The sequence below is a fragment of the Micromesistius poutassou genome (assembly GCF_964030765.1).
Source record: "Micromesistius poutassou genome assembly, chromosome: 17".
Taxonomy (NCBI): domain Eukaryota; kingdom Metazoa; phylum Chordata; class Actinopteri; order Gadiformes; family Gadidae; genus Micromesistius; species Micromesistius poutassou.
In genome coordinates, this window is record NC_140287.1 from 8,899,379 (window position 1) to 8,914,465 (window position 15,087).

The 15,087-nt window shown below is 48.3% G+C and overlaps 1 protein-coding gene across 1 annotated transcript in view; it reads left to right on the forward strand.

Moving 5' to 3' along the window:
• LOC311361924 (latent-transforming growth factor beta-binding protein 2-like) overlaps positions 1-15,087 on the forward strand; it is an 87,515-nt gene that overhangs the window by 43,834 nt on the left and 28,594 nt on the right. The window contains exons 9-13 of the mRNA XM_084481719.1: positions 3,146-3,220; positions 7,480-7,602; positions 7,963-8,127; positions 9,896-10,276; positions 14,252-14,377. Of these exons, the coding sequence (XP_084337845.1) occupies positions 3,146-3,220; positions 7,480-7,602; positions 7,963-8,127; positions 9,896-10,276; positions 14,252-14,377 (870 nt within the window). The remainder of the gene's footprint in view (positions 1-3,145; positions 3,221-7,479; positions 7,603-7,962; positions 8,128-9,895; positions 10,277-14,251; positions 14,378-15,087) is intronic.

The following is a 15,087-nucleotide window of genomic DNA, read 5'->3' on the forward strand; positions in this document are numbered from 1 at the left end:
ACTGAGGAGGTCCGAGCTAATATTATTTAACAGTGGCAAACAGCCTGCACAATCCCCCTGGCTTATGTGGGTCAATAAATTAGTGGGTGGCGCAGTGGGGGGACAAAGTATGGATGGTGAATGGTCCTAAATGGATAATCAACCATTAGGAGTCTGCGTTCTGTGTGGATAGAGGCCAGCTCTATGCTCTATGTTACCAAGGGGAGCAGTAATGGGTGCCTGAGGCTGCTCTTGCGTGGCACTGCCTTGGTCGCAGCAGCAGCGAGTTGCGTGGTTGTGGGAATCTTGTAATTGTGCACAAACATCTGCCAAAGACGTTATCCCTCAAGAAGAACAATTTAGTTTTGTTTAACTTGAAACGTAACTTTGGCATGAAATCCAATGACCAGGCCAGGCCAGGATTGCTTAGAATTGTTGTGTGTAAAATCAGTTAATCCGAGCGTCACTGGCAGACCTGCATCTCCTCAGACACCGCCTTTCTCCACTCTCCTCCTCCCCTCCCGCACTCCCACCAGGTATCCCATGGCATGTGCACCCTGCCGCCCCGCAGGCCGGACTTGCCCTGATCCCCTCGCCATGGGAGGCCGTGGACCCCACCCCAACAGCTCATTACTAGGGAGCCTCGCCAGTGGGATTAGAGGGGGAGTGCAGAGGAGGCGGAAAAGCTGGGAGTCGGGGCCGGGAGGGGCGTCACTTTGACACGATTATCCGGCCCCCCGAAACAACATTCCCACCCTGTCACCTCCAACCCTCCCTTCCCAACACACACTCACACTCACGCACGCACGCACGCACGCGCGCGCGCACACACACACACACACACACACACACACACACACACACACACACACACACACACACACACACACACACACACATACACACAGACAGACAGGCACACACACACACACACACACACACACACACACACACACACACACAACCCTACCTTCCCCTACAGTCTTGCTCTCTGCATGGCAGGGGAGCCCACCTTCTCATCTGATTCAGTTTTGCTCTGTCAAGCATTTGGTACCTTGCTGGTCCACTGGGTCACAGCAGGACCAAAATATAACTCAGGACACTCATTCACAGGATGCGCCAACCTCTGTGTTTGGTGTGTGTGTGTGTGTGTGTGTGTGTGTGTGTGTGAGTGTTTGAGAGAGAGAGAGAGTGAGTGTATTGGAGTAATTGGACATTGGAAGATTACTCTGACACCCGAAAGTCAGCCAAAGAAAAAATAGCTGAATTAGTATCACCGTAGGTCACTTCTGATGCTACGACCGGTGATTCATTTCACTCAGATTATCATCCTAATTATTGCTAATTACATCATGCTAGTCTGTTATTTGTTACAAATGTGTGGGTGGCTTGGAAACCACCACAATGTCTGGTCCACAGCTCATCCTCGTCCACAGCTCATCGGTTGAATCAATGCAGATCCGTCCTTATCGTCCAACATTGACGCTGACACCTACAGAGGTACTTCACCCCTATTTATATACGCGGGCCCCCAGAAACCCCCTAATTGGCAGCTGCCACAGTAACCTCCAACCCCACATCGTCCGGGCCCTCCATTCCTCAGTGAGTGGCCCCTGTAGGAAGGGGAGAAGGAAAACAAACGCTAAGAGGGGTCTTCAAACAAACACCAGAGCACTGGAAGGTCTTTGTGCCTGCGTGCTATTGCTGCTAGTGTCTGATGACACAAGAGGGTAGATCGGGGCTAGAGATGTCGGGGGGGGGGGGGGGGGGGTCCCTCGGCTCCACGGCGGTGTCTTAAGGTGGAGCGACCTGTGTGAGAACCCTCGAGTCCCGACCTCTTTCTGGTCCTCACTCGGTCCTGCCGTCCAGACCAGCCGCATCAAGGCAGAGCTCCCTGTCAATCACTTAGGGGGGGAAAGACAACATATTCATGTGGTGGGGTAAACCACAGCACAGTTTAGACCGTACTCTGACAGAGGAAGAGGACGGTCTCAACTGTGCTGCGGTTTTTTGTGTTATCTTTGCTGGTAATGCTTTAACAGCTTTTTAAAAACGTGTTTCTTTATTTGTTCACCTCTTTTTTTTCCCCCTTCTCTGTCGGTTCTGGCGAGGGGTTCAAACGGCATTCACTGTTTGGTTCTGTATGAAATGAATGGATGTACTGTAGGAAGGGGATTGTTATGATGAGCTGAGATGAATCTCAGAGTGATCATAAAGCAAAGCCTCGTAAAACAGCAGGTTAGGTTTGATACGACGCTTGATCGCGCTGTGGCTTTTAACAAGTGTGATGATGTTTTAATATTATCGTTTTCTGACCGCAGCCTTCTAAAACTCACTCACTCACACACGCACACACACATACATACACAAATACAAACACACACACATACACACACACACAGACACACACAAACACAAACACACACACACACACAAATACAAACTCCGTTCCCATGTGCACACAGTGTCACAACCCCCCTCATGATAGTCACATTGACCCCGTCTTCCTTCTCCCCTCGTATTAAACATAGTTAACCTCTCTCGGCAGGGGGTCGACTGAGTTATAACGCACCGTGTTTCATGGTCTCTTCGGACGAGTGGGGACACCTGAGTTTCATTTACAACGGTGGGTTAGTGGGACATTCAAAGGACCCAGGAGTACACGTCCTATCCGATGTCTTTTAATACTTCTGTACATCCAGAAAAGGTTTTACTATTGCACCACACTCCGCCTCGCTGTACATTAAGCCCTGATTGCTCCTGCCAGAGTGCTTATATTAGTCTCCATAGTTGGGGTGTGGGCTTGCTCCGTAGCGAAGGTCAAGTGCTTCCTAAGAGATATTTAAGATAGCCTTTCACTGCTGCTCCCCTGGGCTGGTGGGATGCATGGGTTTTAGGATTATAAATGACATGTGCTGTTAGTGTTACTGTAAAGTTGCCTGATGGGGATCCATTTACACCAATTCACTCTGGGGTCCCCCAGGGATCCATCTGGAGGTCCCCTCACATCTGTAAGTGATAGGATCTCCTCTGGAACTTCTCTTTCCCCTCTGCTGTGAACACAATGCTCTCCCATTCTGACTCATTGGAGAGACATTCCTTTTAAATGTTGTATTATTGTTCTTTTAATTCTGTCCGACATTTTCGCTTTTCTTTTATTTCGCAGCATATGCGGTGATCGCAAACGGACAAGTGGAATGTCCGAAGGGTTACAAAAGGATGAACGCGACACATTGTCAAGGTAAGCAATGGACTTTTTTAAGTTAAGCTCCACCAAAACACTGTTGCTCAAGATCCAATCAGAGGTGATAGCATAATTGCCTCTTGGCATAATATGACTATTATTGCCTAATCGGTCACAATAGTCATATTTTGGCCAAATTGTGATATCTAACCTATCTCTAACCCTAATACTGCTGATTTACTGAGCCTTATTGGCTATATCCTAAGCCAATCAGAGTGGCTTTTTACATTCCATAATCGCACTTACAATAACGAAATAACCCTGCCAAACAGTTCCTCACTGTATGACAAGGCCTATGGGAACCAGGCCAAGGGTACACCCGCCCAGGTGTGTCAAAGGTCGAAGTTCAGCCTCCAATAAGCCCCTGGGGTGGCTGTTCTAATTGGTAGGTTCAGGGGGAAAGGCACTGAAGACCCTGATTATCTTTAGCCCTTTGTTGTGGTTTCGTAATGTTTTTCAGACCAATGTGTTACAGAACAAACACTGTCCAACAAGAAGTGTGTTTCCTTAGGCTCGCCCATCTAACACAAACCCTGATTATACAAATAAGGTTTCCATCCCTGGTTACTCTCTCACAATATCTCAGCGTCTGTTGTAAGATTGTTCCCAGTTGATGAATACGTAACCACCCACAGCATTCATACTTAATAGCTATTCGTTCTGAGGCAACTGAAACAATGCATTTGTTATCTGCTCTCTCTTCACACTCATATAAACATGGGTTATGAGTAATGGCCCGAGCGGCCTTGATATATCTCCTCGTCTCTTAACGGGGTTCAACAGCATTTGTGTTAGCACATTATCTATATATAGGATCAATAACGTAAAGGAAGATCGGGGGCTCACTATGGTTCCCCAGAAGTAAATGTTTTTTTATCCAATGAATGAAGACGTACTTAACAGTGCGATGTACAGGTGGGACTACCTCACTGACCCTCACTCCAACCAAGAGATTGCTTTGAGAGTCTTAGTCTTAGTGGTACGTACAGTACAATGTGCTGCTGCTTTCTCGAGATTTACAGCTTCTTTGCTTTAGAGCAGTTTTATGTTTCACTTTCTAACGTTTATTTTTCTGTATATGTATATAAGGGAAAAAACTGCTTTTGCCCAAGAACACATTAACCATTTTCCGCAATGGTGTCAAGAATGTCTTGCCAACAAGCCCAGTCATTTATTTTATTCAAACTCATATTTTATAATCGCTTCAAGATGCTCTATCCTTTCAGTTGCTTGTTTCGTGAAAATCCCCAAAGCAAAGTCGACAGTTACCCACAATATTTACTGCCATGCATCAAAGTCTTCTCCTCTTTTTCTGCTGCTTCTCCGTTCTCCCCAAAAAATAGTTTTAATTTGGCCCCTCAGAAGGACTGCCAAGCAGCGAGAAACTTTAGGTTCTTCTGGGATTCCGTCATTTTTATCAGGATGGTCTCCAGAATGATGCGTGGCTCCTCGCCCCGAGCTGCTTGTACAACGTTTACTGGAACGTGCTGGGACTTGTCTCGCATCCCGGTTTGTGTGTTTGACTCTAGAAATAGACATGATTCACACTTGCTTTCAATGTCAGCCATCTTTAGTCTCTGAAGTCCTAACCAACTTAAGATTTCACCTCCCGGGTCCACATGCATTCAGATTTCAGATTCTGATTCAATTCAGATTTTTTGGTAAACAGCTCTGAAGAATCCCCTAGAGATTCCATATCAACAAAGCAAAGCCACCATGTGTTGGAGGATTCTTAAATGAAGGGACCATAAACGGTTTATTAAATGTTCTGTGAGCACATACATTCCTAGCACAATTGGCCTTCGTGGGGAGGCACACCCCTAACCCTGGTCGTGTTAATGCCATGTTTGACCAATTGAAGTGCACGAGACTGCCTACAGCTGTCGGTTGTAGGTTAACACTGTCCATCGGGTGCTCAGGGTCAGCTTTGACAAGCTGCTGTAGAACGCTTATCTGGAGTGATATTAATCATGTTAAATACTCCGTAGAGCGGCCGTCTAGGTCAAGCTCTTTCTTGCACCGTGGTCATGCGAGTGTGTTTTGCCAGATATAATAAGTAAAGATCAAGTTCTAAGGCTAGGTCAGTGAGAGACAGGCTTCCTTCCATTAATTGTAGCTTTGGCCAGAATTCGATAGGGATCAGTTACGATAAGCAGTCCCGCCATGGATTCATTTTTCATCATGATTTGTAAGACTGATAAAGATGTGGAAGTTTACTCACTGATGCACCCTGTTGTAGCACTTTTTCAAAGAGCAAAATACCCATAATTCAACTGAAACATTCCTGCTGATTTCACACAACGTATTTAAGAATAAAGAGGGTCATCTCAGGAACAAGCAGACAAATTGGGTGCTGTAGGCAAGACGTAACTGACCCCCTCGAATGCGACGAAGTAACAGCTGAGAACATAACACACCAACAGGAAAATACGGTTGAAAAGGGCCTCATGCAGACGGCTCTGCCCTCCATCTCCGTCCCAACAACAGGCGGCGCGCCTGAGAGCGAGCGACCAAGCAGAAAGCAGAAGTAGGTGTTGAGATTAGTGCTGGTCGTGACTGGTCGTCATGGAAGTCAGTTCCAATCCCTTCAAACCCACCAGCAGACTGTAACAATAGGACTAATCTGGGACTGGAGCAGAGCGCGGATTAAGGGACCCCATGTGATGAAGGCTGAGGCCAACTCTGACCCTCACTCCCCGCAGACAGACGCCCCGAGGAAGAGCAAGTTCAAGGGCTCACAAACAGCACTGCCGTCTCTCTCGTCTCCATGAAAACCTGCCCCATTGTTATATATGCAGAGAGCAGACAGACGTGACATATTTGTTTCTGGTAAGGGGAACTAGGGAGTGTTTATAGTGTCACTAACAATATGGCAAGTGGCTGGGTCATGAGATGGCCATCTGTAACCTTCTAAACCCCCGCTAACACTAAAACTAACAATTTAAATCTTTGAAATGTATACAGTGTACAGATTGCTCTCTCTCTGTCTCTATCTCACACACACACACACAATCATACACACTTACACACAAACACATTGGATATATACACACATCCATGTATTACTTCTACACGCATACATAAATACATGCATACACACATACATGCATACACACATACACGTATACATACATACATACATACATGCATACACACATGCAGACAAACAAACAAACACACACACACAAAGACAAACAGTTAGAAGGAAAAACTGGATAATGAACGGAGAAGAAAGGGACAAAGAAGCATTGCTTAAGTATTTATCAGGCACATTCCCCTCCCCTCGTAGTCTCACTTTTTCCAGCAGGAAGCAAAACAACAAAACAAGACCAGATTGGAATTGGGAAAATCGGTGGTGGCAGGCTGTCAGGTTCCAGTCGTCAGAGTAACGGGAACCTTTACTAATGATTTACTCTCCGTTTAACACGGAGGAAAAGCAACCGTTTTTAGCCGCGACGCAGTGTTCGACGGCGTGACTAAGAAGCCAAGGTATGCAGGGTGGCACGGCCCGCTGGTGGCACGCTACCTAGCTCAGAGCCCCGTTTGAGGAGCTCAAAGTGATCCAAGCACCAGTGAGCGCCGCGCCTCCCCACGCCACATGGCTTTCACTAAAGGAAGGGAAAAAGACTTTGGGGTCTCCGTTCCTTGACGTAACCCGAAGACACCGTGATATTGGCCGCATTAAGAACCAAGCCACTTCAAAACAGAAAAAGGAAAATGAGCCTAATCTAAAACATGGTCCGTTTTTCTCCTCATACGCCCGAATCGTTGCAATGTTTTGACAATCGGTGCTGTGTGTTCTTTTTGACTGTCTTTGTCATGTCATCGACCGACGGTCATTTCACACAATGTGTAACCTCATGAAATGCCATATTTTACCAATCACTGCAGGGGGCGCTGGCATTTTGTCCTACATGCCTTTGTTTCACTCCCTGTCAGCCCAGGACACAGGAAGATCCCAAAGTATTTTGGTCACATGTCAACCCAGTTGGCGACAACTCAACATGCAGACGATGTAAAGAGAAAGAGGATAAGAAAATAAGAACGATTAAAAACTCACACAGACGCCAAGACGCAATGTTAAATTGCACCTTGTGGAACTCAATCTGAGTTTGGCAGGGGTTTTATCATTTTATTGGTCTCTTAGATACAGTAACACACAACCCTGGCAAACCAGTTGAGCTTTCTCAAACGGTTAGTGCCGCGGTAGGGGGGTCGACGCCCGCGTGACTTACACCCGTCCGTCCTTTCCACAGACATCAACGAGTGCGCGATGACTGGACTCTGCAAGAACGCCGACTGCCTCAACACCAAAGGCAGCTACAGGTGCACCTGCAAGCATGGCTTCATGCTGGACCCGGCCCGGAGCCACTGCGTCTGTGAGTCTGTGTTTCCAACTTACGAAAAGGAAAATCTCCCGGGGCCCCAGTGTGGCGCCATGACTCAGTGCATGAAGTATGCAGTTTGACACGGCCAGCTCGTCGCATGCTACCTAGCAAAGTGTTTTATTGTTAACGGGATACAGGCTAGCTCTTACTAGTTAACCTGAAAACCTTGCCAGTTAGCCCAGACAGACCCTTACTTGCCAGCTGGAGCAGATGCTGTGACATCACCTCAGACACTGTAGGCTATATTCTCTCGAAACTTGCTAAGTGGTTTAGCCACCGGTAGGATATTCCGTATGCAGTGTGTTGTTCCTTAACCCTCCTCCTCCTCCTCCTCCTCCTCCACCCTTGCAGCGGACAAGGCCGTGTCCGAGAATAAGGGGCTGTGCTACCGGTTGTCCTCGGCGGGCACCTGCTCCCTCCCACTGCCCGCTACCATCACCAAGCAGATCTGCTGCTGCAGTCGTGTGGGCAAGGCCTGGGGGCCCGGCTGTGAACACTGCCCTGTGCCCGACTCAGGTACCGCCCGCCCCTGCTTCTCACTGGGAAAACGCTGTGCTTGGGGTTCTCGCTCTGTCTGTCCAAACCGAGAGTATCCGTCTGTCTCTCTTGTTCAGTGCTTAATTCAAGAACCAAACCAAGTTAGCGTCTGGTGACTCTGATTCGACCACATTTAGTCATTGGATTCTATTTACGGCCCGGTTTTATTGGTCGACGGTGGCAGTAAAAATAAAAGGCGCTGAAACTCAAGACAGTGGAGAAAAGAAAAACAGGGGGCCGTTCTGTTCTGTCATCATCACGCGGGGCGGCCAGGTTTGCGTTGGAGAACCCGATGTGTTTGGTGTGGAACTAGACCAAAAAAGCAAGTAATTATGACATGTCGGGGCCCCCGTGTTAGTCATGCTTGTGTTATCACTCTGACCCGACCAATGGCGTAGCTCAGATTCACCGGAGAATAAATGGAAACGAGCGGCCGCGCCAAGAGAAACACGGGACGTTGTCATCCTTTATCGGACTTCAAAGTGTTGGAGGGAGAGTGTGCGCTTCATACACTAGCTGGATTAACTCCCGGCCAACTGGGTTGTCATAGATCACATATCATACAGACAATCCCCCATGATGCCTCTCTGCACACACTCGCACCCACACACCACACACCCCCACCCTCCACCGCACACACATGTCCTGATTACTTCGACCCTGGCTTTTGTAGCGTCTGACAAGCCGTAAGAGGCGCGCTCGGCAGCGGGCGGTGAGAGCGATCATTGTGGATTTGGTAACAGTAGCCCCCATTGACTCACATTCCAGCCTGGGTTGCAGCTGCACTGATGTGGTTCCTGGTCACATGCAGTTTCTCCCCCCCCCCCCCCCCCCCCCCACTCCTCTACACACACACACACGCGCACACATACACACTCTCAGGATCCATCCGTCAGTGGCCTACCGTGTCCACCTCCTGCATTCACACATGAATTTCCAGTGACCACATATCAGTCGTTGCTCCGGTCTGTGCTCCTGGTTTCTGATGGCATAGGGTTGCTGCCTGCAGGTCAGGCAGGGGACAGGGGACACACACACACCGTTCCCCCTTGTAATGGACTCACCATCGCTGAGGGTTGTTGGGCACAGCCACAAAGACGGTCAATCTACCCCACCTATCTCTTTCATCCGGTTAGCCAATCCTCTGTCAGCCTCTCACATGCCTCTTCAGTAGTCAGTTCAGAGTTCAGCTTCTATTGCATGATCCTCTGTTTCCCTCACAGGCATTGCTGTGTGTGCGTGTGTGTGTGTGTGTGTGCGTGTGTGTGTGTGTGTGTGTGTGTGTGTGTGTGTGTATGCGTGTGTGCATGTGTGTGTGTGTGTGTGTGTGTGTGATGCGTGAGTGTGATGCATGCGTGTGTGTGTGTAGGTTTGTGCGTTAATGTCTGTGTGTGTGTGTGTGCGAGTGTCTCTTCGATTCGAGTGTGACAGCTATACCTAAATCCTTCCAAATCCTTTCTCTGGTCGACCCCTGTGACAGCTGCCATCCACCCGCCAGCTCCCTCCACGTCCTCAGCCGTAGAGGAAACCGTATCCACTCCACTGCACAGTGCGCTCTGTACAACGCGACATGCTAAACATAACAGCATTACACGCTCGGCTAATGGGATTGTTTCAAGCACCGGGCAGAAATTTGAGCCGTTATAATACTCTGGCAAGCTTCTGCAAAAAAAAAAAAAAGGAAAAGTGCAAAAGTTGGTCTGTGCTTCATTGTCCGCTGCCTGTCTGCTCTTCCTGCCCCCGGCAGACGACTTCAAGGAGATCTGCCCCGCGGGCCACGGCTACACCTACTCCCGCTCCGACGTGCAGATCTCCCTGAGGCAGCTGGAGGAGGCCGACCTGAGCAACACCGGCATCACCTGGCTGGACCCCAGCCCCCTGGAACCCGAGTGGCCCCCCTACCTGCCAGAGCAGCCGCTCCCCGACCCAAACCAGCACCACCAGCACCACCAGCACCACGTGCCCCAGTTTCCTGTGTACCCAGAGACGCCAGAGGTACCCCAGCACCACCCCCACCCCCAGGCGCCCCACCAGCCGAGACCACCACCACCCACACCAGCGGAGCAGCCCGTGGACCCCTATGCAGACACTCTTCAGCCGGTCAGCGAGTGGCCCAGACAGCCCGAGGGTGAGAATAAACACGTTTTATGTGATTCAACCACCACTGAGGCAACGAGACGGTCCGTGTTGACTCTAAGGCTGATAAATCTCTGGAGCTCGCGGCGAAGGATTTCTTGGATTTCTTGTGACGGGGTAGGGCCCTACAGAAAGGTCACAGAGTTATCCAAACATGGTCATAATCTCACTCTTGCTGTTGTTAGCATTGTCCGCCGTGTCTGGGAGCTGATTACACAATGGGGAATGTTTTCCTATGGATTAGGGGGGGAACTATCGCCGTACGATCGACAAACATCAACAGGATGTTAGGATCTCCATGTGTCACGTTTGTCAGATTCCATCACAAGCAGAGGAGCAATCCGGAAGGTTAGAGGGCAAACAGCTGTAGGCTCTGGATTTCCCAAATATAATTTTCCTCCCGTTTTACTCCTATGGGGATACGATTCAGAGGCATGTCCGCCAGTAGCATCAGATGGTGCATTTATATACAAGGAGACAAACCCGTAAATATTTAGCAATATCTGTGTGCATTATTAAAGCTAGCCTTTTCTCGAAGGCAGACAAAGAAGTATGACTTCTACATATGCTGTCCAGCATACACTCTGTATCATGTTGGTTTTATAGGACATAACGACCTCAGAAGCCCTGAGGTCAAGTTCCCTGAACGAGAACAAGGGGCTAGGTGTTATGCTGACAACCTTGTTAAAGTGGGCAGAGTGTGAAGCTATCGTCACTATTGATGAATCCATCTCTCTCTTCTCCCCTCTCTCTCTCTACCTATCTCTCTCACTCTCTTTCAAAACAGATGTGGAAACACTGAGCCTGGTAAGTCCCCCCACTCCCCATACACACTCACCCACGCACACACACACACACACACACACACACACACACACACACACATACCACAAATACACACACACACACAATTCCTCACCACATGCTTTGTAAATGTTTATCTTAGAAGGATAGGCTCGGGCCATCTCATCGTAAGAGGCTTGCGATGACATAACCCATCCCAAACACATTTAGAAAAACACATGCAGTCTATTTGCACCAAGGATGGTGGCAGAGCACACTAATTCCACTTGTTATGAACATCATGGCTACAAGTTCACCTGTTTGTTAAAATACCCTAAATATTTGTTCATGCATCATCATGCACACATTTCTGTGTTTGTTCCTGTGTGTGTGTGTGTTTGTGTGTGTGTTTCTGTGGGAATTGTGTTAATATATTGTCCATGACCCCTACAACGGCCAATTCAAATACATGAAATGGCTATTGCTACATCAATGCATGTGAAAATATCAAATGCTTTTTTGTTTTATTTTCATGTGATAACCGTTAGGGATGAGAATAACTCGAATTTTTCATGGTCGAATAATCAGTGGGTGGTATGAAGGAATAATTGATTATTCGATGTGTGCTGACATTCACAAAGGCAGCCATGGATCATAGGCAATAAATCACTTCATATCTTAAATGCAAAAAAAAAAACTTTAACAGTGATCAGTGTTTGTGTTGTAATAGTGCTACAGAACCAACATTAGTTCCGTCCGTTAATTCTTGTTTATTTGAATGGGAAAAAATGTTAACGGTCCAAATGTTAAAAATTGACTTTGACCCTCAAGAACGAATAATCGAATAATCGAATATTCTGACCCATCCCTAATAACCGTAGGAATGAACACTATAATAACCATGTTGTTATGATCTTCTAGCCAACGGTTGTGACAGCCTCCCCAGAGACATATCCAGGTATTTATTCCCTATTATTCATCACACTCTTTTCCTATACCCTCTGAGGTTTCATACCCAGAGCCAAGTAAACGTTCATATTCCTTGTGCATTTAGTAAGAGACAGACCTCACATCCACGTCTATAAATGGCTTTCCTAGCAGTCATGGCCGTTGCTGCTCTTGTCCAGACGAAAACACGAGACTTGAGAACCGCAGCCGTAGAGCCGAGAGTCCAGATGATTTATATGCGTTGTTTTGTTGTGTTTAGTCGGAGGAATGACATAAATCATTTTATATAGCCGTCATGCTGAAACAAGAGGGTCCTTTATGTAACCTCGATTACAGAAGTCCTTTGGAAAAAAAGGTAGTATGTCATCCAGGCCATGCGGAAGGAAAAATTACCCCGTGAAATAACAAACATACTTTATTATTACGTTCTCCGGGGGAATATGTTAACACGCCCGCTCCGCTTACTAACACACTTTATTTTTTCCCTCCACCTTCACCAGAGAGGACCCCTGAACCTGGGCCATACTCTGAGGAAACTCTCCTGGTGGACCCACCCACAAAGCACCAGCCAGGTGAGGCCCGCTCCACCAACACACTCTGCTTTAAAAGGGTGATATTACGCCACCAGGGGTGAGTGTGATTAGCCATTACAAGCCGTTTGAAAATCTGTGTCCACCTAGAATCTGTCCATTATACATCCAGGTCCTAGATGTATGATTAGCAACATTTGCTACAGTCCACTGGGTACAGGCTGGTAGACTGATCTATTCAGCGTACATCTAGGTGGACACTCCCACTTGTGATGTCACTAAAACACAGGAAAAGTCTGATTTTCAAACGGCTTAAAATGGCTAATCACACTCACACCTGGTGGCATAATATCACTCCTTCAAAGGCAGACAGTGGCTATGAAGAATAACGCCCCGACAGTGCTTCTAAATCGGCCAGGGGGGGACAACAGACACGTGGAGCCCTGTATGGTTTGCTCCGGGCTTCGTGTCATCAGTGTGAAAACATGGCGACGGAACGGCATTCTTTTTTTTATTATCCGTTGCACCATCTCCGCCGACGCGGTTCTCCGGGTTCAGCCAGGGTTTAGTGCACCCTTTTTATCAGGACTTTATTGGCTTGCTCGTGGCGGCTGTGCGTCACAGAGCGCTCCACAACTTAATTGTGTGTAATTGTGTGTTTGTGAGTGTGCAAGTGCGAAAGAGGCACGCGGTGCCTCCCTCTCACCTTGGGTGAGAGGGAGGCAGGGAGGGAGGGAGGGAGGGAGTTTGAGAGTGTGTTTGTGTGTCTGAGTGTGTGTGTGTGTGTGTGTGTGTGTGTGTGTGTGTGTGTGTGTGTTTGTGTGTGTGTGTGTGTGTGTGTGTGTGTGGTGTAAGTGTGTATGTGTCTATGCGGGGTAAAAGCAATTCAGAGATTAAATAAGAGACAGTAGAGGAATCACATTTCTGAATGCCATGGCTCCGTAACCCAGCACAGAAAGGCAGTCTTACCCAAAACACATTCCCTCTGGAAAGATACAACAGACCCAAGACCGTCACAAAAGAAAGGGTCCACAGCCCAGAATCACAGAGCAAACATACCTTAGCCAATCACCTCTCCAACCGCCCATAACAACTGTTAGGATACAATAAAACACACTCAGTCATCCATGACCCTGACTATAAAAACAGCAGGACGGTTTTCATAGAGAGAGAACATGTGTATTCGGAATGCACATTTTCTTTGTATTAAATCTTCTTTTAATCCCAGCTTCGTCCACATGACGACGGCTGACCTCGGGAAATAACAGACTTTTTTTACCGCCCATTTGAGCATATTCACAGAACCCCGGCGCTGCCAGCAATCGAGAAACTTGGCGTGGTCAAGCGGGCCTTTCTACCGATGGTTCCAGGCATCAAAGATCACATTTTTTGATCTCCGGTGCTTGTTAAGTGCAGGGGTGTAACACACACACAATGTGGGCTTTATTAGAATAACACTGGTGGATTTCACCCGTAATACTCGGCTGCCCATCTGTGCTGCAGAGCTGCATCTGCGAGCCTCATGAATCACAAAAAAAGCTCTGTTGTGATGGAACACGCAATGAGATGTCAAAATAATGTTTCTCTGATTACATTTCTGCCTCAGGCCCGAATAATTTCAAGGTTTTTCGTGTAACTCTGTTTGAATGTACAATGCACGGTATGTACATCATCGTATCCATTCACTGTGTCCGTCTGTGTCTCAGCGATAGACAAGTGCGCCCTGGCCCCCAACATATGCGGCCATGGGACGTGTGTGCCGGTGCAGACGGGCTACACCTGCTCCTGTGACCCCGGCTACAAGCTCAGTGCCCTGCAGACCAACTGCATCGGTGAGCCAGGGAGAGGGATGTGCTGCTGCAGAATAGACCAGGCTGACCGTCACCGAAGGACCAGAGCACTCGCACACATGCACACACAAACACACACACACACACACCCTCTCTCTTTCTCGCTCCCTCTATCTTTGTCACGCACACACATACACACACACACACACCCACAGACAAACTCTCTCTCTCTCTCTCTCTCTCTCCCCCTCTATCTCACTCACACACACGCAGACAGACACACACATGGACAGACACACACACACACTCACATACAGACATACACACACAACCACAACCACACACCCACACACACACACACACAGGCCTCGGGGGGGCCCTCTCCGCACATCATCCCAACACGGGCGTCTTTCACGCTGCAGCAGCAGCCTTGACGGAGTTCCTCTGGGCCAGAAAGAAAATAATCCATTTGTTTATGTTGACTTGCTCTGTGATGCCTGACAAGAGCGCAGCACAGCGTCCAAACAGCTGCCATGCTGCTGTGATATCTTACCTAACCTTTAGCTAGTGGGGGGGGGGGGGGTGGGGGGTGGTCGGCCAAAGCATCTACTGCCCTCGGCTGGACCAGGACCTCATGTGTGAGTGAGGAATGCCCGTTGCTGTGTGATGCTCCTCAGTCAGGCCTTGGGAAGCCTCTCCTCTCCAGTGGAGGGACGACACTGTGGTGTTTCACCTAGCAGCTTCCCTCTGTC